The sequence below is a fragment of the Muntiacus reevesi genome, chromosome 11, assembly GCF_963930625.1.
Source record: "Muntiacus reevesi chromosome 11, mMunRee1.1, whole genome shotgun sequence".
In the NCBI taxonomy this organism is placed as follows: domain Eukaryota; kingdom Metazoa; phylum Chordata; class Mammalia; order Artiodactyla; family Cervidae; genus Muntiacus; species Muntiacus reevesi.
In genome coordinates this window covers 10349770-10372363 of record NC_089259.1, presented here as the reverse complement: position 1 = coordinate 10372363, position 22594 = coordinate 10349770, and the positions used below count along the sequence as shown (strand labels likewise).

General features: G+C 39.8%; 1 protein-coding gene across 3 annotated transcripts in view; it reads left to right on the top strand.

Moving 5' to 3' along the window:
* The window catches only part of MTRF1 (mitochondrial translation release factor 1), a 53253-nt gene extending 37428 nt beyond the window's left edge, over nt 1–15825 (top strand). For 2 of the 3 annotated variants that reach the window (XM_065902313.1, XM_065902312.1), the window contains exons 7-10: nt 682–799; nt 5685–5821; nt 8734–8832; nt 15086–15825. In XM_065902313.1, coding sequence (XP_065758385.1) covers nt 682–799; nt 5685–5821; nt 8734–8832; nt 15086–15199 — 468 coding nt within the window. In that variant the 3' untranslated portion in view covers nt 15200–15825. Of the gene's footprint in view, nt 1–681; nt 800–5684; nt 5822–8733; nt 8833–15051 lie in introns of all 3 variants that reach the window. The other variant, XM_065902314.1, reaches the window with a different exon arrangement.
* The last annotated feature ends 6769 nt before the right edge of the window (nt 15826–22594 follow it).

Genomic DNA, 22594 nt, shown 5'->3' with positions numbered 1-22594 from the left:
ATATCTTGGCTGTTATAAGTAATATTGCTGTGAACATTGGGGTGAATATATCTCTTTGAGTTAAGATTTTTATTTTCAGATACATACCCAGGAGTGGGATTGCTGGATATGTTAGTTCTAATTTTAGTTTTTTGAGAAACCTCCATGCTATTTTCCACAGTGATGCACCAATTTACATTCCCACCAACAGTGTACAAGGGTTTCCCTTTCTCCATATCCTCCCTGACATTGGATGATAGCCATTCTTTCTGATGATAGCCATTCTGACAGATGCAAGGTGATACCTCACTGTGGTTTTGATTGGCGTTTCTCTGATGATTAATGATGTGGAGCATCTTTTCATGTGCCTGTTGGCCACTTGAGTGTCTTCTTTGGAAAAAGGTCTATTCATGTTCTGCCTTTTTAAAAAACTATATTTGTATCTAATATAGCTTTGTGGAATGATAGATCATAAAACTTTTGAAAGATTACATAACTCAGTGGTCTCATAAATCGGTGCTTAAAATAGCATCTGTTGGAATAGGGTGTTTATGGTTCTTTCTTTGTTATGAGTTATTTCACCTCTTAGTCAAATGGCTGTGATTTAAAACAATACAGTTTATTTGAAAGACCTTGGGATCAGTTTAACATTTAAGTATTTGTTGAGTATGGAATTTACTCATGCTATACTTCTGGTTCTAGGTAGATGTGAAAGTAGACCCTAAGGACTTGCGAATAGACACATTTCGAGCCAAAGGAGCAGGAGGGCAGCATGTTAATACAACTGATAGTGCTGTCAGACTTGTCCACATCCCCACAGGTAAGCTAGTCCTTTTGCCTTTGTACTTTTAACTCTTTTTTCCACATGTTATAAAACTGTTCAGCATTTAGAAAGAGTTTTATGTTAGTGTCTGTCTTCTTGTACAAACTCCTTAAAGATGACACTGGAGGGACTTCCCTGGTAGTCCAGTGGCTAAGACTCCACACTCCCATTGCAGAGGGCCCGAGTTCAAGCCCTAGTCAGGGAACTAGATCCCACATGTCACAACTAAAGAGATATTGCATGCCATGATGAAAGATCCCCCGCGCTGCAAGTAAGACCCAGAGCTGCCAGATAAATACCTAAGTAAGTAAATACATAAAAGATTTTCTAAAAAAAAAAAAGATGACACTGGGTCATGGGTTCAAAGTCCCCGGTGTGTTCATATTCCCTTCTGTTGGACAAAGCACCTCCTTGGCTGTGTGTATACATTTAAGAGTGAGGGTTTAAAAACTCTCAGTGCAAAAAAAAAAAAAAAACTCTCAGTGCATGGGTGTCACTTATCCAGTAATAAGTTTCAACGGTCGGGGAGTGAATCAGCTTTTTTTTAGGGCCCCTGAAATGTCAGCATTTGTTGAACTTTTTCTCTTGGGTAGTTTTCTCCTAAGAAGGCTCGCCCAGGACACAGGACGGTAAAGTCAAGGTCTCCTCATTCAATAAGCAAACTTTTACTTAATCCTCTTTTTCAGTCTTGTGCCTCACACTTGCCTCCCTTTGTACCTTTGAAGACTCAAGTCTGGAGCTTTCCTTATGTCATTTTCTAAAGACTCTACCTCCTGCCTCCTACAGATTGAGGGAGGGGACTTGAAATTGTAGTTGTTATATAGACTTTCTGTTTCTAGTCCCCAAACAGTCAACCCCAGTTTCTGGGATTCCTCATTATAGTGCTTCATAAAAGTCTTAAGGATCTATACATATATGTTAAAATATAAAGAAATACAAGGAAACAGTTATTTAAAAATTTTAGGTAGTGGTTACTTCTGGGAGGCATGACATAGCTTCTGGTTTGTAACGAGGCAAATGGGAGGTTTAAAGGGCATTTAGAAATTTTCTTTTTGGCTCAGCTGGTAAAGAATCTGACTACAGTGTGAGAGACCTGGGTCCGATCCCTGGGTTGGGAAGACCCCTGGAGAAGGGAAAGGCAGGCCACTCCAGTATGCTGGCCTGGAGAACCCCATGGACTGTATAGTCCGTGGGGTCGCAGAGTCGGACACAACTGAGTGACTTTCAGCAATATTCTATTTAAGCTGCGTGGTACATATATATTCTTTTACATTATGTATATTCTTCCCTATGTGGAGTATACAATTGACCCTTAAACAACACGGGTTTCAACTGCATTTTGTTGTTGTTTAGTCACTAAGTCGTGTCCGAATCTTTACAACACCATGGACTGCAGCCTGCCTGGCTTCCCTGTCCTTCACTATCTCCCAGAGTTTGCTCAAACTCATGTCCATTGTGTCGGTGATGCCATCCAACCATCTCATCTTCTGTCTTCCCCTTCTCCTCCTGCCTTCAGTCTTTCCCAGCATCAGGATCTTTTCCAGTGAGTCAGGTTTTCCCATCAGGTGGCCAAAGTACTGGAGCTTCAGCTTCAACAGTCCTTCCAATTAATATTCAGGACTGATTTCCTTTAGGATGGACTGGTTTGATCTCCTTGCAGTCCAGGAGACTCTCAAGAGTCTTTTTCAACACCCCAATTCAAAAGCATCAATTCTTTGATGCTCAGTCTTTTTTGTCCAACTCTCACATCTGTACATGACTCCTGGAAAAACCATAATTTTTGACTCTATGGACCTTGGTTGGCAAAGTGATGTCTCTGCTTTTTAATACACTGTCTAGGTTTGTCATAGCTTTCCTTCCAAGGAGCATGAGTCTTTTAATTTCATGGCTGCAGTCACTGTGCAGTGATTTTGAAGCCCAAGAAAATAAAGTCTGTCACTGTTTCCAATTCCTCCCCTTCTATTTGCCATGAAATGATGGGGTCGGATGCCATGATCTTAGTCTTTTGAATGTTGAGTTTTAAGCCAGCTTTTCACTCTCCTCTTTTACCCTCATCAAGGGGTTCTTTAGTTCCTCTTCACTTTCTGCCATAAGGGTGGTATCAGCTGCATATCTGAGGTTGTTGATATTTCTCCCAGCAATCTTAATTCCAGCTTGTGATTCATCCAGTCCAGCATTTCACATGATGCACTCCACATAGAAGTTAAATAAGCAGGGTGACAATATACAGCCTTGATGTACTCCTTTCTCAATTTTGAACCAGTCCGTTGTTCTGTGTCCAGTTCTAACTGTTGCTTCTTGACCTGCATACAGGTTTCTCAGAAGAGAGGTAAGGTGGTGTAGTAGTCTCATCTCTTGAAGAATTTTCCACAGTTTCTTGTGATCCACACAGTCAAAGGCTTTACTATAGTCAGTGAAGCAGAAGTAGATGTTTTCCTGGAATTCCCTTACTTTCCCTGTGATCCAAGGAATGTTGGCAATTTGATCTCTAGTTCCTCTTCCTTTCCTAAATCCAGCTTGTACATCCAGAAGTTCTCAGTTCATGTACTATTAAAGCCTAGCTTGAAAGATTTTGAGTATTACCTTGCTGGCATGTGAAATGAGCTCAGTTGTCCGATAGTTTGAACATTCTTTGGCACTGCCCTTCTTTGGGATTAGAATGAAAACTGACCTTTTCCAGTCCTGTGGCCACTGCTGAGTTTTCCAAATTTGCTGGCATATTGAGTGCAGCACTTTAACAGCATCATCTTTTAGGATTTGAACTAGTTCAGCTGGAATTCCATCTCCTCCACTAGCATTGTTCATAGTAATGTTTCCTGAGGCTCAATTGTCTTCACACTCCAGGATGTCTGGTTCTAGGTGAGTGCCCATGCTATCATGGTTTTCCAGGTCATTGAAACCTTATTTATGTGTATTTTTGCCACTTCTTTCTAATCTCTTCTGCTGCTTTTAGGGCCACCTTTTCTGTCCTTTATTGTGACGATCCTTGCATGAAAGGTTCCCTTGATATCTACACTTTTCTTGAAGAGTTCTCTAGTTTTTCCCATTCTATTGTTTTCCTGTATTTCTTTGCATTGTTCACTTAAAAAGGCTTTTATCTCTCCTTGGTATTCTCTGGAACTCAGCATTCAGTTGGGTGTATCTTTCCCTTTCTCCCTTGCTTTTCACTTCTATTCTTTTCTCAGCTATTTGTAAAGCCTCCTCAGACAACTACTTTGTCTTCTTGTATTTCTTTTTCTTTGGGATAGTTTTGATTACCACCTCCTTGTTATGAATGTTTTTCAGACACTCTGTCTGCCAGATCTAATCCCTTGAATGGATTGGTCACCTCCATGCATAATCATAAGGGATTTGATTTAGGTCGTATCTGAATGGCCTAGTGGTTTTCCCTACTTTCTTCAATTTAAGTCTGTATTTGGCAATAAGGAGTTCATGATCTGAGCCACAGTCAGCTCCAGTCCTTGTTTTTGCTGACTGGATAGAGCTTCTCCATCTTCAGCTGCAAAGAATATAATCGATCTGATTTCGGTATTGACCATCTGGTGATGTCCATGTGTAGAGTTGTCTCTTGTGTTGTTGGAAGAGGGTGTTTGTTATGACCAGTGTGTTCTCTTGGCAAAACTCTGTTAGCGTTGATCCTGCTTCATTTTGTACTCCTCCAAGGCCAAATTTTCTATATTCTGGCTATCTCTTGACTGCCTACTTTGCATTCCAGTCCCCTATGATAAAAAAGACTTTTTTGGTGTTGTTCTATAGTCTTTTTGGTCTTCACAGAACAGTTCAACTTCAGCTTTTTTGGCATTAGGGGTTGGGGTATAGACTTGGATTACTGTGATGTTGAATAATTTGCCTTGGAAACCAACCAAAACCATTCTGTCATTTTAAGATTACATCCAAGTACTGCATTTCAGACTGTTTTGCTGACTATGAGGGCGACTCCATTTCTTCTAAGGGATTCTTGCCACAGTAGTAGATATAATGGTCATGTGAATTAAATTTGCCCATTCCCATCCATTTTAATTCACTGATTCCTAAGATATCGGATGTTCACTCTTGCCATCTCCTGCTTGGCCATGTCCAATTTATCTTAATTCATGGACCTAACATTCCAGGTTCCTATGGACTATTGTTCTTTACAGCATCAAACTTTACTTTCAGCACCAGACACATTCACAACTGAGCATCGTTTCCCCTTTGGTTCAGTCTTTTCGTTCATTCTGGAGCTTATTAGTAATTGCCCTCTGCTCTCCCCTAGTAGCATATTGGACACCTTCTGACCTGGGGGACTCATCTTCCGGTGTCATTTCCTTTTGCCTTTTCTTACTGTTTGTGAGGTTCTTGAGGCAAGAATACTGGAGTGTTGCCATTCCCTCCTCCAGTGGACCACATTTTGTTAGAACCACCTGGGTCTATATAAATGCAGATTTTTTTTCAATAAATGTGTATTTGTATTATAAGCTGAAACACCTTATTTAGATATCAGAATCTAAAGAGCCATCTACAGCAATTACCATCATAACTCATGTATAGTTTCTAGTGTGTACCTCATCTGAAATTTTTTTCATTTTTTCCTGATTAACCATTCCCTCTTTAAAATGTTCCTCAGTTCTATCTTTTGTATCAGTTTTATTGTGATGTAATAGACACTTCAGGGTTTCCCAGGTGGCTCAGTGGTAAAGAATCTGCCAGCAGTGCAGGAGACACCTGCTTAATCCCTGAGTCAGGAAGTGGCAGCCTGCTCCAGCATCCTTGCCTGGGAAATCCCATGGACAGAGGAGCTGGGCGGACTGCAGTCCATGGGATCACAGAAAGAATCAGACTCGTCTGAGCGACTGAGCATGTGCACACACCCTGTTAACCTCTGATTCCTGTTATTTTTCAGGACTTGTGGTGGAATGCCAGCAAGAACGATCACAGATAAAAAACAAAGAAACAGCTCTGCGTGTGTTGAGAGCGAGACTCTACCAGCAGATTATTGAGAAAGACAAGTGCCAGCAACGAAGTGTGAGAAAACTGCAGGTAAGATTTATTGAGTGAAATAACTCAATGGCTTTGTACAGAAAGCCATCTTGTGTAGGGAAATGGAGTAAATATTCTTAATCTGACGGAAGTACCTTGGAGCACTGGAAAACATGTTCATTTGTAAATAGCAATAATTTAATACTGGTTGGTTATGGCTAAACTCAGACATGCCAGTTTGCAAATAAGAAGAGATACGTATAAACTAAAAATTATTTCCCAGTTGTGTTCTGTTTATATCATAGTTATCTTTAAGAGGAAATCAGTGTAAAAGACAATTCTTTAGAAATTAAGAGATTTTTCAGGTTTTTAATTTTAAAACCTATGCTTTTATTATAATTTTATGTGAAATCAAAAATATATGACATGCAAAACACTGGTAATAGTGATGGATTCTGCTCTAGTCTGGGAACAAGGAATAGAAAAGATATTTATTTTTTGTTTATACTCTCTTCTACTTTTAAAATTTTGTACTATCTACATTTATATTATTATTTTTACAAATATATACATAGATAAGTTTTAAGCGAAATGAATAAATGTCATTGTTTTAAGTAAACCTAGTGTTATATGATTTTAACTTCTGAAAAAGTAAAGTTTGTCTTTGAAAAAAACTGGAAGAGACAGTGGAACCCAGAAATAACTGTTTGTGTGTTATTTGCAGGTAGTTATACTTCAGTAAATATGGGAGATTTTGTGGCCTGTTAGGATAAAGAGATTGTATAAAACTAAACACCTCATGCGAAGAGTTGACTTATTGGAAAAGACCCTGATGCTGGGAGGGATTGGGGGCAGGAGGAGAAGGGGACAACAGGATGAGATGGCTGGATGGCATCACCAACTCGATGGACATGAGTTTGAGTAAACTCCGGGAGTTGGTGATGGACAGGGAGGCCTGGCGTGCTGTGATTCATGGGGTCACAAAGAGTCGGACATGACTGAGCGACTGAACTGAACTGAAACATCAATTATTCTTTTCACATAGATGTCCTAGTCTTTCACATTTTTGCCCTTCTCATTTCCCTTACTAACTTGCAGATAGTAAAAGTGACAGGATAAATAATATATCAATCTTAAACACTATCAGCTCTGCCACATTTAATGAAAGACATTGGGTTTTTTTAAAAAATATATTTATTTGGCTGCACTGGTTCTTAGTTGCGGCATGTGGGAACTAGTTCCCTGACCAAGGATCAAACCTGAGCCCCCTGAGTTGAGAGCACAGAGTCTTAGCCACTGGACCACCAGGGAAGTCCCACACATTGGGTTTTACTTGCCATTTGACATCACACAGTGATTTTCGAAGTATTGGCAATCAGCCTTTGCAGATTTGGGGATTTGGGGGGTTGTATCCTCTTCAGTGGTTTGGTTTGAAAGGCCAGAAGAGACCTTCTTGCCTCCCTTTGTCCATCTGTGTGAAGTTTTTTAGTAGGTGTCTCTAATGCTTAGGAGTTTTTCTTCTGCCAGTATATGCAGGAGCTTTTCTATGGAGGGCACTGTGCCAAGCTCTGAGCCCTGGCTCCACCTGGCACCTGCAGAGCTTTGTGGGTGCTGAGATTCTGATGTAACTAATCTGGGTGGGATCCAAGGCACTAATGTGGTATTTGGGGACAGTGGTTTCCAGACCTGGCTGGTTGCAGAATGGAAGGTCTGGGGAATGTTTTAAAAATATATTACCCATAATTTAGTGTTTCTTATGTGTTACGCTTTGGAATCTTTCAACAATTTCCCAGATGCTCAGCCACACTTAAGATCTTGTTTAGTTTCATATTGTTTGCTTTGTAAGTTGTAGGAATGTCTTTTTTTTTTTTAATCTTAAAAGGTGAAAGTGATATACTTGTAACTTATATTGTATAGCAACTGTGCTTCAATAAATAATAAATAATACAATAAATTGTCAAATTAAAAGTGGAAGTGAGTGAGACAGGGTATTGTGTGCCTTGTATGTGAGGGAGGGAGGGCAGGTGAGCAGACTGGACTACAACCACAGCATAACGTGGACTGGTGTGCCTCGAGGAAGATTCCAAGTGCATGGGGTTTCGAAGGAGGAAGATAACTTATTTTTCATGTTGGGACGAGAAAAGTCGAGACGGTACGAGAGTGCTGGGAAGCACATCCCTTGAGGTGATGTTTTAGCTGAGTTAACAGACTTGCACATAATAATGAAATGGCATAGTAAGTGGTATCTTTGAGGGTCACAAATTTTCAGAAATAATATTGGGAAAGTTGACCACGTTATGAAGTACACTGAATGCTGAGCTGTGAGTGCTTAGTAGTCAAGGAGCCAAAAAAGGAAATTGACAAAAAAAAAAAAAAACACTGTTTCAGGAAAGCTAAGCAGGGCAACTCACTGTAAACAGAGAAGTGGAAGATTAATCGGGAGATTTTTACAGGAATATAGTGAAAGTAATGAGCCCTTGAATGATAATAAAAATGGCGAGGGCAGGGTATAATAAAAGACCCTTGAAACCATTGGAACTGGGGACTTAGAGAATGAGATGAGTTGAAGGTCCTTTCAGTGTCTGTATCAGAGCCTGGCAGATAGTCAGCCCCCATGAAATGTTTGTCAGAGTGTAGGATGTCAAGTTCCCTACTGAGATCAAAAGGAACATTGTGGGGTCATTTACAGAAACCACAAGGAAGAACTGATTGATACAGAAAGATAATTTGGTTTTAAATATTTGGAGTTTGAGGTACCAAAGAAACATTGATTCTTATCCCATAACTAAGCTTTACAAATCTATACTCTTCAACAGTAAGTTCTGCCCATTCTTTTTCCTGGTCACTTTGTATCTTTGAATTTAGAAAATAATTAAACTGTTAAAGTAGAAAAGTAATTTGCAAGCACTTTTTCCATTGTGATAAAGATAATGATAAAGTTAAAATATGAATTGCTTTTTGTTATGCCACAGGTGGGAACAAGAGCCCAGTCAGAGAGAATCCGGACATATAATTTCACCCAGGATAGAGTCACTGACCACAGGATAGCGTGTGAAGTTCGTAATATTAAGGTAATATCGCTGAGTATGTTTCATATGCTTTTGATTTTTGAAGAAAGTACAGTCAAACTCTAGAGTAATCTTTGAAATATTACCATGTAACTGAGATAGTTTGTGTCAGTACCCCAAATCTGCAAACATTTTTCTTAGTTTGCTGATAAGAAATACACTCTTTATGCCAATATGAAAAAGCTGTCTTTTAAATTCAAAATTCTGTTATGCAATCACAGTGTATTAATGGATTTTCAGTATACGTCTATCAGTTTTCTATTGCCGTATAACAAGTAACTGCAAATTTATTGCCTTAAAAGAATGCCTGTTTATCATCTCAGTTACTGTATGTCAGGAATCCAGGTATGACAGAGCTGAGTTCTCTGCTCTAGGTCTCACAAAGCTGAAATCAAGGTGCTGGCCAGCCGGCATGCCTTTCTAGAGCTTGGAGTCCTCTTTCGAGTTCATGTGGTTGCTGGCAGAATTCTGTTTCCTTGAGTTGTAGGATTGAAGCCCCATCTTCTTGCTGGTCATCAGCTGTGTGCTGCTTTCAGCTCCCAAAGGCCGCCCACAGTTGCATGCTGTCTGGTCCCCCCATGGGCCTTCTCTCACAGAGACGCTTGCAGAAATGGCCTTTTAGGTCAGCCTCACCTGGAAAAGCATCACTAATTAGTCATCTTATCACTGGAGTGTCATCACTGCAGCTTATGCCTGCTCTTAAGGAAGGGGGTTTTGCAAGGTGTAGACGCCAAGGGGCGTCTTAGAATTCTGCCTACCATAATGTGTATTGTTAGATTCAGGTGTTACAATGATGCCTTCAGGGAAAAGACCCTGTCAGTTTGGTTTGAACTTTAACCTAACTAAATCCCAGGTCGCCTGGATCATTGACAGTAATCCATTAATGACAAAGAACAGGAAAAAAAAAATGTTTTTTTCTTCCATTGAATGGGAAAATAAGTTCCCATAAAGGACTGTGTGGAAAAGGCGGGAGGTAGAAGGTTTTGATCTTTGTCCTTGCTACGGTGTGATACCTCGGGCTTCTTTCACTTGATTCTGTCTCATTTTATACACAGAATTAAAGTCCTGATTTTACAGAAGAAATATCTATGGTTTTAACATATTTAGAAATTTCTGTGTTTCTTATGCCACTTCCTCTGTCTTCCCAGCAATTTCAAGCTGTCTTGCATAGGAACATCACCGCCTGTTGAAAAGGAGAAAATATTTACCAACTTCCCTTTGCTCAGGAAACACACAGTGTAATACCCAAACATGTTTGGCCATATTGTTCTGGTTACAACATAATTTTTCAGTTGTTTTTCTTATAGTGGTGATGGTTTACCATGAGGCAGCTACATTTTTGCGACCAGGAATATTTTTTAGAAGGGCACATAGGTGCTCAGCAGTGTACTCAGTCATGAAACAGAGGTTGACTGGCTTTTATAGTTATAAAATATATGACCTTGGCCTAAATACTAATGTTCTTACTAACTAAACTAGCATGCCAACCTTAGAAAGAACAAGGACAGTCATATTGGCATGCTCTACTAATCACTAACCAACTTAAAGGCAAAGAAAGAAAATGCTCTGTATTAGTGAAGGGAAAAGGTTTGAAAATGATATGAAAAAAAAAAATTGTTGCAGTAAAACATTAAAATCTGTGGAGAAGGGAACGGCACCCCACTCCAGTATTCTTGCCTGGAGAATCCCATGGACAGAGAGCCTGGTGGGCTACAGTCCATGGGGTCGCTCCGTCCATGACTTAGTGACTAAACTACTCAGACTCTAAAGGTAATTTCATTGTTGGTAACCCAATATTAGGATGTTTTCCATATTACTCATTTTTTTTGGTCCCGGTTGAGACAGAATCTCATCAAATCCCAACATCTCTCCTAGGGGGAGAATGTCCCAGACCAAGGGGGTGGGCAGGTCTTGAGGTGAGAGCAGTTAGTTACTACACAGAGCTCCCTCTGTGCTCATTCTGGTATCGAAGTTAAGAGGCAAGGTGACTGGCGGCAGGATTCCTTCCCAGGATCACGTTTGCTCCCACATTAGTTAATATCAGGGCACTTTAACCTGGAGGGTGATACTGTAACTTGATTGAACTAATTCGCCTTTAATTACTGATAGCTGTTTTATTTAATACCCTCCCACATACAGTCCTGGGGAACCACTGTAAACCTCTCAGACAACTTATAGCACTACTAGATTTATTTATAGCCCTAAAGAGAACTGTGAAAGTCACTGTGACTTTCTTTGTGTCCGATTCTTTGCGACGCCATGGACTATACAGTGCATGGAATTCTCCAGGCCAGAATACTGGAGTGGGAAGCCTTGGACTTTGACAGACGTCCTGCTGTGTGTTTGAAACAGGAAAGTCAGAGTGTTTCCTGTGTATCAGCCTTCCCAGGTAGCGAAATGGAGGAGCAGGAAAGTCTGCCGTTTGCCACATGAACAGCCACGGACCTGGAGTGGGGGTGTGTGGGCGGTGAATGGCACACGTGTGTGGTTTCCAGCTCTGCTGACGGCAGGGGCTCAGAGGGGCACAGAGGGAGGAGGGTTCATGACCCTCGGCCGCCTGCCGGACTGAAGGCCAGAAGCAGCGGAAGTAAAATTCTTCCCTCCCGGAGCCCCTGCTCTGTTAGACCTATTCACTTACAAATGGTCCCTCTCCAGGCTGAAAGATCTGTTGCCTTAGGCGGATGGAGAGCTTAACCTCCAGGGTCTACACCCATCTCAACCCTGTGGTTTCTCTGCCTCTGATGTATGAGCTACTGAAGTGACCTCTTCCTCCCTCTGATTGAAAGCTCACCTGGCATTTTTTTGGATTATAGAATTCTTATCTCCTGCCTTGTTACTTTGGGAATTTTTAATTTCTTTGCTTTCGTTTTTAAGAAGTAACCTAAAATTTCCTACAACACTAAATAAAATGGTACTGGTCCTATCTTTCAAAAAACAAATGAAAATCTGTACACAGGACAGAGAAGGAAACTAGTCAGACTGAATGATTTAGGAACTGAAGAGCTGTATTGGTTGTCCCAGAAGTTTGGTTTTTCGGTAACATCTTATGGAAAAACTCAAAGGAACTTCTGGGCCAACCCGACAGATGAGACAGGAAAAGCGATACGGGCCTTACCCCCAGGGTAGCTGCCGTAGGACTGAATGGAGGAGTGGAGAGGAAAGGAAGTGGGCGCCTGAGGGTCTCTGCTCAGCCCTCCTCCATCATTCTACAGCCCGGCCTCCTCCCTGCTCCGTGCACAAAGCTCCTGGAGGGCTCTGTTCTTCCAAGATCATGATCTTGGCCCAAGATAATAATTGGTTTGTTTGGTAAGGCAATCCAGACAAGCCCCAGTCAATGAGCTTCTTCCCAGGATTTTTAAATTAAGGGACAAAAATGCTCCTTCTCTCTTGGTGGATGAAGCTGAAATACGTAACGCTTATAAGAGGTTAGAAGCTGTATTGCCAGCCATGGCGAGCAGCAGTCTTCAGTGAGGGAACACTGGAAAGCTGTTATATTGATCTTTTATTTTTTTTAATATGCATTTATTTATTTGGCTGTGTCAAGCCTCAGTTGCAGCACACGAGATCTTCTTGTGGGCTTCAGGGCACATGGGCTTAGTTGCCCTGGGCCATGTGGGACCTTAGTTCCCCCACCGGGGATTGAACCCGTGTCCCCTGCTTTGGGACGGGGATTCTTAACCACTGGACCAGCAGGGACGCCCCACAGCTGATGTAGTGAAAGGAGCAAAACTGGGAGAATGGGATACAGAGAATCTTGATGGTATTGTTAGTGATTAGGGTTCTTGGCCTTCCTTAATCAATAGAAACTGAGTAACGGCCAGACTAGGAATTCAGGTAAGGCTTCATTCAGGGCCCTGCTGCAGCACGGCTGGGGCAGGAACAAATAACAGGTTCCCTTACGTACTCTCTTCTGGATGCAGGGATGAGCTTGTTTTTTATGTGGGGTGAGGGTAGGGGTGGCTTAGGTGTTTTGCCCACCCCTTAGGTGGTGTTATGGTGTTATGTACAGTACCAAGCCTTTTTTTTGCTCCAAGCCCCTCAAAAAATCACAGTTGGGTTTTTCGGTCTCTTTGTATCTTTTGGGTCCAGAATTTGCCCCAGCTGCCCATGCATGCAAGTTATTTTTAGGCCCATTCAGTTTCTTTGTATTTTGTTGGAGAGGTGTGTCCAGTGCTGCAAGCACGCAGTGCTGCAGCAAAGGGTCCCAGCCCCCAGGCCTTTCTCAGTAGGAATTCCCACATAATTTATACCTGAGGCTTAGCTTCATTCCCAGGGTGGTGGCAGTAGCCTTGTACATTCCTGCCCTTGGGTTCTCTGAAGTCAGCCAGAAATGAGTTTATTAATGAATTCCCTTGTAGATAATTCCCTTGTAGATTTTTTTTTTTTAACTTATCTAGAAAGTAAGCTCAGATTACCACGTAATATCTGAGCCACTTCCCTGGGGGCTCAGTGGTAAATCACCATGCTAGCAGGAGATACAAGAGACGTGGGTTCGATCCCTGGGGCAGGAAGATTCTGTGGGTCAGGAAATGGCAACCCACTCCAGTATTCTTGCCTAAGAAATCCCATGGACGGAGGGGCCTGGAGAGCTACAGTCCATGGGGTCACAAAAGAGTCGGACACGACTTAGCGACTAAACACCACCACCATCGTGTAATGTCTTACTTTGTATTTGTATTCTGTTTCTGAACGTCCTGTGCAGATGCCTTACACCCGCCCATCTCCTGTCCTGCATTCCAATCACACTGGGAATGCACTCTTGCCCTAGGTGGTGTTCATTGTACTGTTTCCATACCTCTCTTCAAATTCATTCTTTTGACTAAGTGTTCTGTTTGTCTCTATTTGAAGAAATACTATTCTCTTTTTAAGATCTAATTCAAAATGTTCTTCCTTCTTTAAAAAATTTCTTACACTGTATTATGCTTATGTGTTACCTAACACTCCCACTAGATTGTAAGCTTCTGAAAGCTGGAAACTACAGCTCCCTCATCTTTCATCTTTGTATCACTAGCACTCTGGTTAATCCAATTGAACTCTAAATGTGATGTGATTATCAATAAGAGTAATGACCCTTTTAACATAATTTTCAGATGATGAAATCACACTGGCAATAATCATAATAATTTGAGCTTACAGGGCACACTAATTTCATAAGCAACTTTCAAATTATGTTCAAAATGGTATATAAATCAGTTTTAAAATTTCATCAAGTTTAATTGACATTTTACTCTTTGCTAGTGTTTTGTAGACTACAAAGATGGTAAGGCATATCTTTCCCCCTACAGTTTAATTTGAGAGATAAATGTGTACACTTAATCTGAAATTTAACTTCAAGATTACTCAGGAAAGACTAAATATAAGAGTAGTTCATGCCTACATCTAAACTTAAAATGGTCCGTGTTCCAAATGTCAATATTAAAATATTTCTGTTAAGTGAATGTCTGGATTTTGAGTGTTTCCAAAAGAGGAGGCTCTGCTAAATCACTAATCCCAACAACTCTGTTACACAGAAACTTTGTAACACAAGAAAGGTGCTCATAATCATTATTTTACTCATTTCTTAGAGAAACTTCAGGGAGGACTGCTGGGAAGTCTTAACTGAAACAATTTCCACCCAGTGGAATTATTTGGAGGTTTAACAGAAGAGGGTTTTTTCCTTCAACTTTTTATTTTGACAGTTCAAGCACACATGATTAACGATTAGCTCATATATATATTCCTAGACCTAGATGCAACCTTTGTTAATATTTTGCTATTCTTGCCTTCTCTTCCGCCTCCACTTCCTCTTTTTCTCTATGTATATACTTGTGTTGCAGCAGAACCACTAGAAAGCAAGTTGTAGGACTCAAGATAGTTGTCCCCCAAATATTTCAGCATAAATATTTTTCAATTACACAGGACATCTAGATTTTAAAGCCAATGTGTTCCTAATTTAAGAAAAAACAGAACTATTATAAAGCACTTCTGGATTAAATAATTTGAATTTGGAAGATTGGCTAATTTTAAAATGCTAATTTAAACTATTAAGAAACAGTATAATTCCATTTACTTTTTTAGATTCACTTTTTACATAAAAAGTCAATATTAACTAGGGAATCCTCCCAAGTTAGCAATTGTGCTCATTACATTGTAGTAATCTTTTGTTGCTATTAAATAATGACTTTAAAGAAACAAAAATACATAAATGCTTAATTCTTTGTTGTGTTTCTCCTTTGTTTCTAGTAATCAAGTTTTCATGGTAACTGTTTTTTACCAGGAATTTTTATGTGGGGAGAAGAGCTTGGATCAGCTAATTCAGAGACTGCTTCAATCAGCGGATGAAGAAGCCATTACTGAATTTTTGGATGAAAACCTTAAATTAGTCAAATAAACTCTGATTTATAATTTATTATTATAGAAATGAAATGGGCCTACATCAAGAAGCAGACCGAAGCAAGGAAGTCTTTATGAAAGTTGATAAAGTGCAGCTAAAAGTACACAATACTCACAAAAATATTTTTTTAATGAATCAAGTCATGTTTCTTGACCTAAGAGTTTAAGTTTCCTGTAAAGTGCAGTCCAACTCTTCATGTAGAACCGAAGTATGCATTATTGGAAAAAGAAAGTATTGAGAATTGACTATGTGATTTAGAGCAGATCATTTGTTCTCTGTATATACCTTTTTTTTTTAACCATCTATAAATTAATTTAAATACATTTTAAATCTTCAGGACTTTGCCCATGGTAAAATCTAGTGATATAAACTTACAGACTTCCTTAAAGACAAAGTACCATTATTCATGTCATTAGGACTTAAACTACTACTTTTAAATAAAAAAACAAATAAAAGTTGTGAAGACTATGAGTCAATAACAGTGAGCACTAGTATATAGACGGTCACGCCCTGTGAGAGCTGAATGAACTCTGTACTGTGCCAACTACAAGTCAATATTTAAAGCAGACTCTCTGGCTTCCGTTTCTTATTGTTCTGAATAAATGTTCACAAATGTGGTGTAATATGAGTATCACTGGGGTCGGTTTTGTGCTGTGACATGTAAAACCTAGTCCTTACCTTCCAGAGCTTCCAGCTGAACAGGGAACCAAAATATGTCACCAACCCTAATTCAGAGCGGCACACTGTATTTAGTAATCGTTCTTGGGAAGTTTTGAGTAAAAAAGAGAGTGGTTGTTATTTTAGAGAGTTCCTCAGAAAGGAACTATATGCCAGAAAAGACTGGTTAAAATAGAGTTTTAAGACCAACTGAACTATTTGGAAATAAAGATGAGAGGAAAGTTTTTTCTGAAATTTTTATTGTGAAAATCAAGTATTCAGAAAAGTTTTACAAATAGTTTTAAATTATTTAAATAATTTTAAAGAACTAGTTCAATGAATGCTATATTGTCGTTTCAACAATATTATTGTTAATATCTGTCATATTTGTTTTTTCTCTTTGTCTGATTTACACACATACAGTGGTTGCTGAACTATTTAAAAGTTTATTTTTTTTAAATTTGTCTTTTGGATGCACTTCACAGCATATGGAGTCAGTTCCTTGACCAAGGATCAAACCCAAGTCCCCTGCACTGGCATCATGGAGTCTTAACCACTGGACCACTAGGGAAATCCCTAGACTATTTAAAAGTTAGTTTCTGATCTTATAACACTAATCCTAAATATTTTATCATGTCCTAAGAATAAGGGCATTCTCATACAAAATTATAATTCTATTATCACACTGAAAATTGAAAATGTTAGATGCTCAGTCATGTCCAACTCTGCGATTCCATGGACACAAGGAATCCCACAAGGCTCCTCTGTCCATGGGATTCTCCAGGCAAGAATGCAGGAGTGGGTATCCATTCCCTTCTCCAGGGGCTCTTTACAATCTGGGTCTCCTGCATTGCAGGCAGATTCTTTACTCTCTGAGCCATCAGGGAAGCCCAACGTATTATCACACTAATTGTATATTAATAATATAATAATAATGTATTATATGACCTAATAGCTATTACAAATTAAAATTTCTTCAATTATCCCCCAAATGTTTTTTTTTTTAGTTGTTTTTGTTTGTTTTGTCCAATTCAGGATACAACCAAGATTCACATTACATTTGCCAGTATCTTATCTCTTTAGTTTTTGAATTAATCCCCCAATTTTTTCCCCACATGACATGGACCTTTTAAAGAGTCCCACAGGGTTGTTTTGTAGAATAGCCTACATTCTAAATTTGTCTGACTGTTTGCTCATGCAGTTGGTAACTTTCATTCATCCCCTAAATATTCTATGGGCTTCCCTAGTGGCTCAGCTGGTGAAGAATTCGCCTGTAATGAGGGAGACCTGGGTTCAATCCCTGGGTTGGGAAGATTCCCTGGAGAAGGGAAGGGCTACCCACTCCAGTATTCTGGCCTGGAGAATTTAATGTATTATAATGTAATATGTCTAAAGATGAGTTAAATTCAGATTAAACATGTTTGGTAAGGCTACTTCATAGATGATATTGTGATACTGTATCATATGAGGAAGTTCCTGCTGTTAGTGATACTAAGTCTGAAAGCTGGCAGACTCTCCATAGTAGTGGAAACGGAGCAAGCTCGCCATGCTTTCTTTAATAATGAGTATATAATCTGCAGGGTAATACTTTGTCATCATATAAACATTTGATTTCTCATTGTGCAAGGCAGCTTCTGAAATGACCCCAGTGATCCCTGTTCCTGGCATTTCACGCACTTGTGTAATCTTCTCCGCTTGAACGTGGACCAGATTTATTGACTCTTTTCTAACCGGTAGAATACGATGAAAGTGGTGGGATTGTCACACCTGATACGAGGTTGTAGAAAGACTCGCTTCTGGCTCTGCTTCTGCCTCTGTCTTGGGTCATTGGTGCTGGTGGCAGCAAGATGCTGGCATTAGCAGCCCTATGGAATGAGCTTCATTGTTTGACAAAACTGAGCCCGGATCAGTCCAACAGTCCTCAACAGCCTGCCAGCTGGCACACGAGTGGTCTTGGAAGTGGACCGTGTACCCTTAGTTGTGTCCTGAAATGACTGTGGACAGTCTTAACTATGATTTCAGGAGAGCCCTACTCCAGGATGTGACCCTCAGACACGGAGTCAATTATTATGGTTTCTTGGTTTCAGCCACTAATTGTTAGGGTAATTTGTTACACCCAAATATGTAACTGATACACCTAATGACCTTTAATCTCATTGATTTAACCTCAATGAATGATTCTTGCTTTGCCTGAGACATCTGTTACATTTAGAGTTACAAAATGGTGATGCTCTCAGACTTTCATTTGTTCTAAATTTATTAACTGACACTCTTTTTTAATTAATTATTTATTTATTTATTTGGCTGCGCTGGGTCTTTGTTGCTGAGCAAAGGCTTTCTCTAGTTGCAGTGAACGGGGCGGGGTAGGAGCGGCGGGGCTACTCTTCTTGTGCTGTGCAGGCTTCTCGTTGCAGTGGCCTCTCTCGTTGCAGAGCACAGGTTTTAGGCTTGTGGGCTCAGTAGATATGGTGTACGGGCTTAGTTTCCCTATGGCATGTGGGATCTTCTCGGACCAGGGATCAAACCCGTGTCCCCTGAATTGGCAGGAGGATTCTTATCCACTGTACCATCAGGGAAGTCCAGAAACAGATTTTTGTTTTCAGGCATGTTACGTAACAGAGAAACGTTTATTTAAGGAAATGTAAGTATTAAACATCGTGTGAAACAAGGCAAAGTGAAGATAGTCTACCTTAATGTTTTTCATTAGTCTGCCCTAATGTTTCTCAAACCTTGGTGTTTATACAAATCACTTGGGGAACTTGCCGTAAGGCAGATGCTGATTCAGTAGGTTTGGGACCTGTGATTCTGCATTTCCAACAAGCTCCCAGGTGAGGACGGATGATCATGATGGCCCACAGACACCACTTGGAGCAGCAAGGATCTAGGACATCTGTTAGTTAATTAATGAATACTTTCAGTTGTTCTATACTTTATTTTCAGACAATGAGATTCAGTTAAACTCACAATCCTACACTATGCAGATAGACTTTTAGTCCCCCAAACTACAAAGGTAAACTTGACATTTTTAACTGTAAGTAGAAAAATATAAGGAATGGACCTTTAAGCATCCCCTCCTCCAGGGGATCTTCCTGACCCAGGGATCTAACCAGTGTCTCCTGCATCTCTTGCTGGGCCTTTAAGCCAAAGATAAATCAGGGTTCTTGTAAAACAGTCTGGAAAGCCAAAGTTCATTGCCTCCTATAATCAACACCTTTAAAATAGCAAGGAGTAACAAATGTTACAAAAGTACATTTTGGAACTTACCTGCTGTTTCGGTGGCTAAGACTCCACATTCCTAATGCAAGTGGCTAGGGTTTGAGCACTGGTCAGGGAATTAGGGGGCTTCCCAGGTGGCTCAGTGGTAAAGACCCTGCCTGCCAACGTAGGAGACACCGGTTCGATTCCTGGGTGGGGAAGATCCCCCTGGAGGAGGAAATGGCCACGCACTCCAGTATTCTTGCCATGGACAGAGGAACCTGGCAAGCTGCATGCAGTCCATAGGGCTGCAAGGAGTCGGATACGACTAAGCAAGTGTGCACCCGCTCATAGAAGGAACTGGGTCCCACCTCCTGCAACTAAGACCTGGCCCAGCCAAATAAATAAATATTAAAATAAATAAACAAACCTTAGAGATAGTTTGAAATTGAGTCAAGGGACCTAGGATCACCAAGCTACTATAAAGAAACTTTTTAAAATCATTTGTCTCTAGTGTTGGGGGGCAACAGTGTTTAGGAAACACTCGTTGGCAGGGGTTGAGCTTCTGGGGTGCTGGTAATGTTCTATTTCCGGACCTGACTGGAGGCCACATGGCTGTACTCATTTTGTAATCATTGTATTTACAATTGGGTTATTTTGGACAGTTGGCATTCACCTGTGTAACTACCAGCCTAATCAAGAAGAGAACATTTCCATCACTCCTGAACCCTTTCTTTGTGTTCCTTTCCAATCAACCAAGCAATCTGTTATCTCCACCCACTCCCCCAACAGTGGCTGCCTCTTTCATGATTTTGATTCATCAGAACTTATTTTCACTGTTCTGGAACTTCACATAAATGGTCATAGAGCATATACTCCCTGTATATCTAGTTTCTTCTGTTAAAAATTTGTGATATTCAATTTACAATTGCAGGTATCAGATTGTTTCTTTTTATTTCTGAGTAGTATTGCACTGTATGAATACACCACAATTTATTTCTTTCATTCTATTGATCCATATTTGGATTATTCCCAGTTTTGACTATTATGGATAAAGCTTCTATGAACATCCTTGGACAAGTCATTTTTTAAAAAAATAACTTCATTTATTTATTTTTGGCTGTGCTGGGTCTTCATGCTGGGTGGGCTTTTCTAATTTCAGCAAGTGGAAGCTACTCTCTAGTTGCGGTGCTCAGACTTCTCTTGTTGCAGAGCACGGGCTCTCGGGCGCTTGGACTTCAGTAGTTGCGGCTCCTGGGCTCTAGAGCACAGGCTCAGTGGTTGCGGCTCCAGGTCTTAGCTGCTTTGCTGCATGTGCAGGGATCGAACTCATGTCTCCCACATTGGCAGGTGGATTCTTTACCACTGAGCCACCAGGGAACCCCTGCACAAATCTCTGTAGACATGTTTTAATTTCTCTTGGGCAGATGCATAGGTGTGAAATTGTTGGGCATTTAACATTCAAAGAAACTACTGAACAGGTTTTAAAAGTGGATATATTAATTTATAGTCATAGTATTAATATATGAGGGTTCCAGTGGCTCCTTATTATTACCAACATTTAAATTGTTGACCTTTTTAAAAACATTTTTAATTGAAGGATAATCACCCTACATACAATGTTTTTGTTGGTTAGTATTGTTGACCTTTATTTTTAATATTATTGATCTTAAGTTTAGTCATTCTAGTGGGTGTGCAATGTTTTCTCATTGTGACTTTAATTTACATTCATCTGATGATGAACAACATTGAATGCTGAACAGCTTTTCATATGTTTATTGAGTATAAAATGTATTACAGATAATTTTTCCTAGTCTCTGACTTGCATTTTTATTTTGTTTTTCATTGCTTTTTGATGGGCAAAGCTGTAATAACATTTTTACTTATTGAGCACACAGTGTAGTCAAATTCAGAGACCTGAAGTAGAATGGTAGTTACCAGGGATTTGGGGGAGGAAGACAGAGACATTATGAATGGGTACAAAGTTGCAGTTTTGCAAGATATAAACAGTTGGATGGTAGTGATGGTGGCACAACAAGGTGAAATACTTAATGCCAAAGCAATGAAAAATTTAAAAATTGTTAAAATGGTAGCTTTTATGTAAAGTATATTTTATAGACATTAAAAACTGTTTTAATTGCTTTTTTCCCAGCTGGTGTTAGTGCAGGAGGGAAAGCAATCATTGTTACTAATAACTTAATTCTCTCTGGTGTACCTGAAAGACACCCAAGGAAGGTACCGAAGAGATATTGGGGCCCAGAGCCCCACTTAGTTTAATGTCTCTATCCTGGAGTGTTTCCATTAGACCCTCATCAGTTAATCAGAAGAGAAAGACAGTTTTACTAAGAGTTATTCTTTTGTGTGTTATTCACCTATTCAGGTACTAATACTAAAGATTTAATTCACTAGGTTATGGTAACACATGGCAAGCAAACTAGCCACAGGAGCAGACTAATTTTTAAATAAAAGTTCTCTAAACTTAACCCCTAACTTAACTTAAAAAAATCTAAGCACTTGATTTTAAATATTTAAATGGTGATCTGTCATATTATAAATACTTTTGTACAGCATAAACTACCATATTATTTCAAGGAATATGAAAGCATGTATGAATACCTTGTTTTGAGGATCTTGGGTTTTTGTACAATACAAGGTATGTTTGTTTAAATATTTTAATTTAGAACTCTTCTTTGAAACTTCTTAGTTCCAAAGACAATTATAGAATCTTCAATTGATTTTTGGAAAGGATGTGAAAGAAGAAATATGAGTAACCCTCTTATTAAGAAGCTATGAAAATAATTTTGCTCCCTAGTTGATGAAGTGTTGATTAGGTGAGATGTCAACATATCTGTGAATGTGCCTGATTTGCCCATGTAAGACCATCAGAAATGCTGCTCTCTAGGATCTCATCTTTGTCTAAGATATCCTAGTGGACCTACATATCATTTAGTACTGAAAATACTGTAATACTCTTCAGAACCTTTGAAAAGAAGCAACAGTAAACACTGGAAGTTTTCTGTGTAGAAATTGCTCATGGTTTCGATTAAGTGGATGCCTCATTTTTCATAAGTTCTAAATGAAAAGCCAACAATTACTCAACGTTTGTATTTTAGTCACGGTGTAAACAATTATTGATCTAATCAACAAGTATTTATTGAAGCATTCTATGTCCTATGAAATTTAGATCATTCCATTCTCCCAGAATCCTATGAAATACTATTATCCCCAATTTCCAGACTGGGAAAAGTTCTGACAGAAAAGTTACACAACTAATGAATATTAAAACGGGACTTCCACTCTACACTTCAAACCCACAGCTCTAAACCATCAAATCTGGAATAAACGCTTGCTTATTCTGTTAGTTAAAAGCATTAGACCCCCAGAAGCCTCGCGATATTACGATATTACTGGAACTACTGATCCCAACATGCACAGCGGCTCCTGTGAGGCAGCCTAAGCCGCAGAGTCCGCAGGGTCCCGGCATGCCTCGAAGCGCGAAAGGCAACCTGGGAGCCGTAGTTCTCCTGGGCACCTACCGGT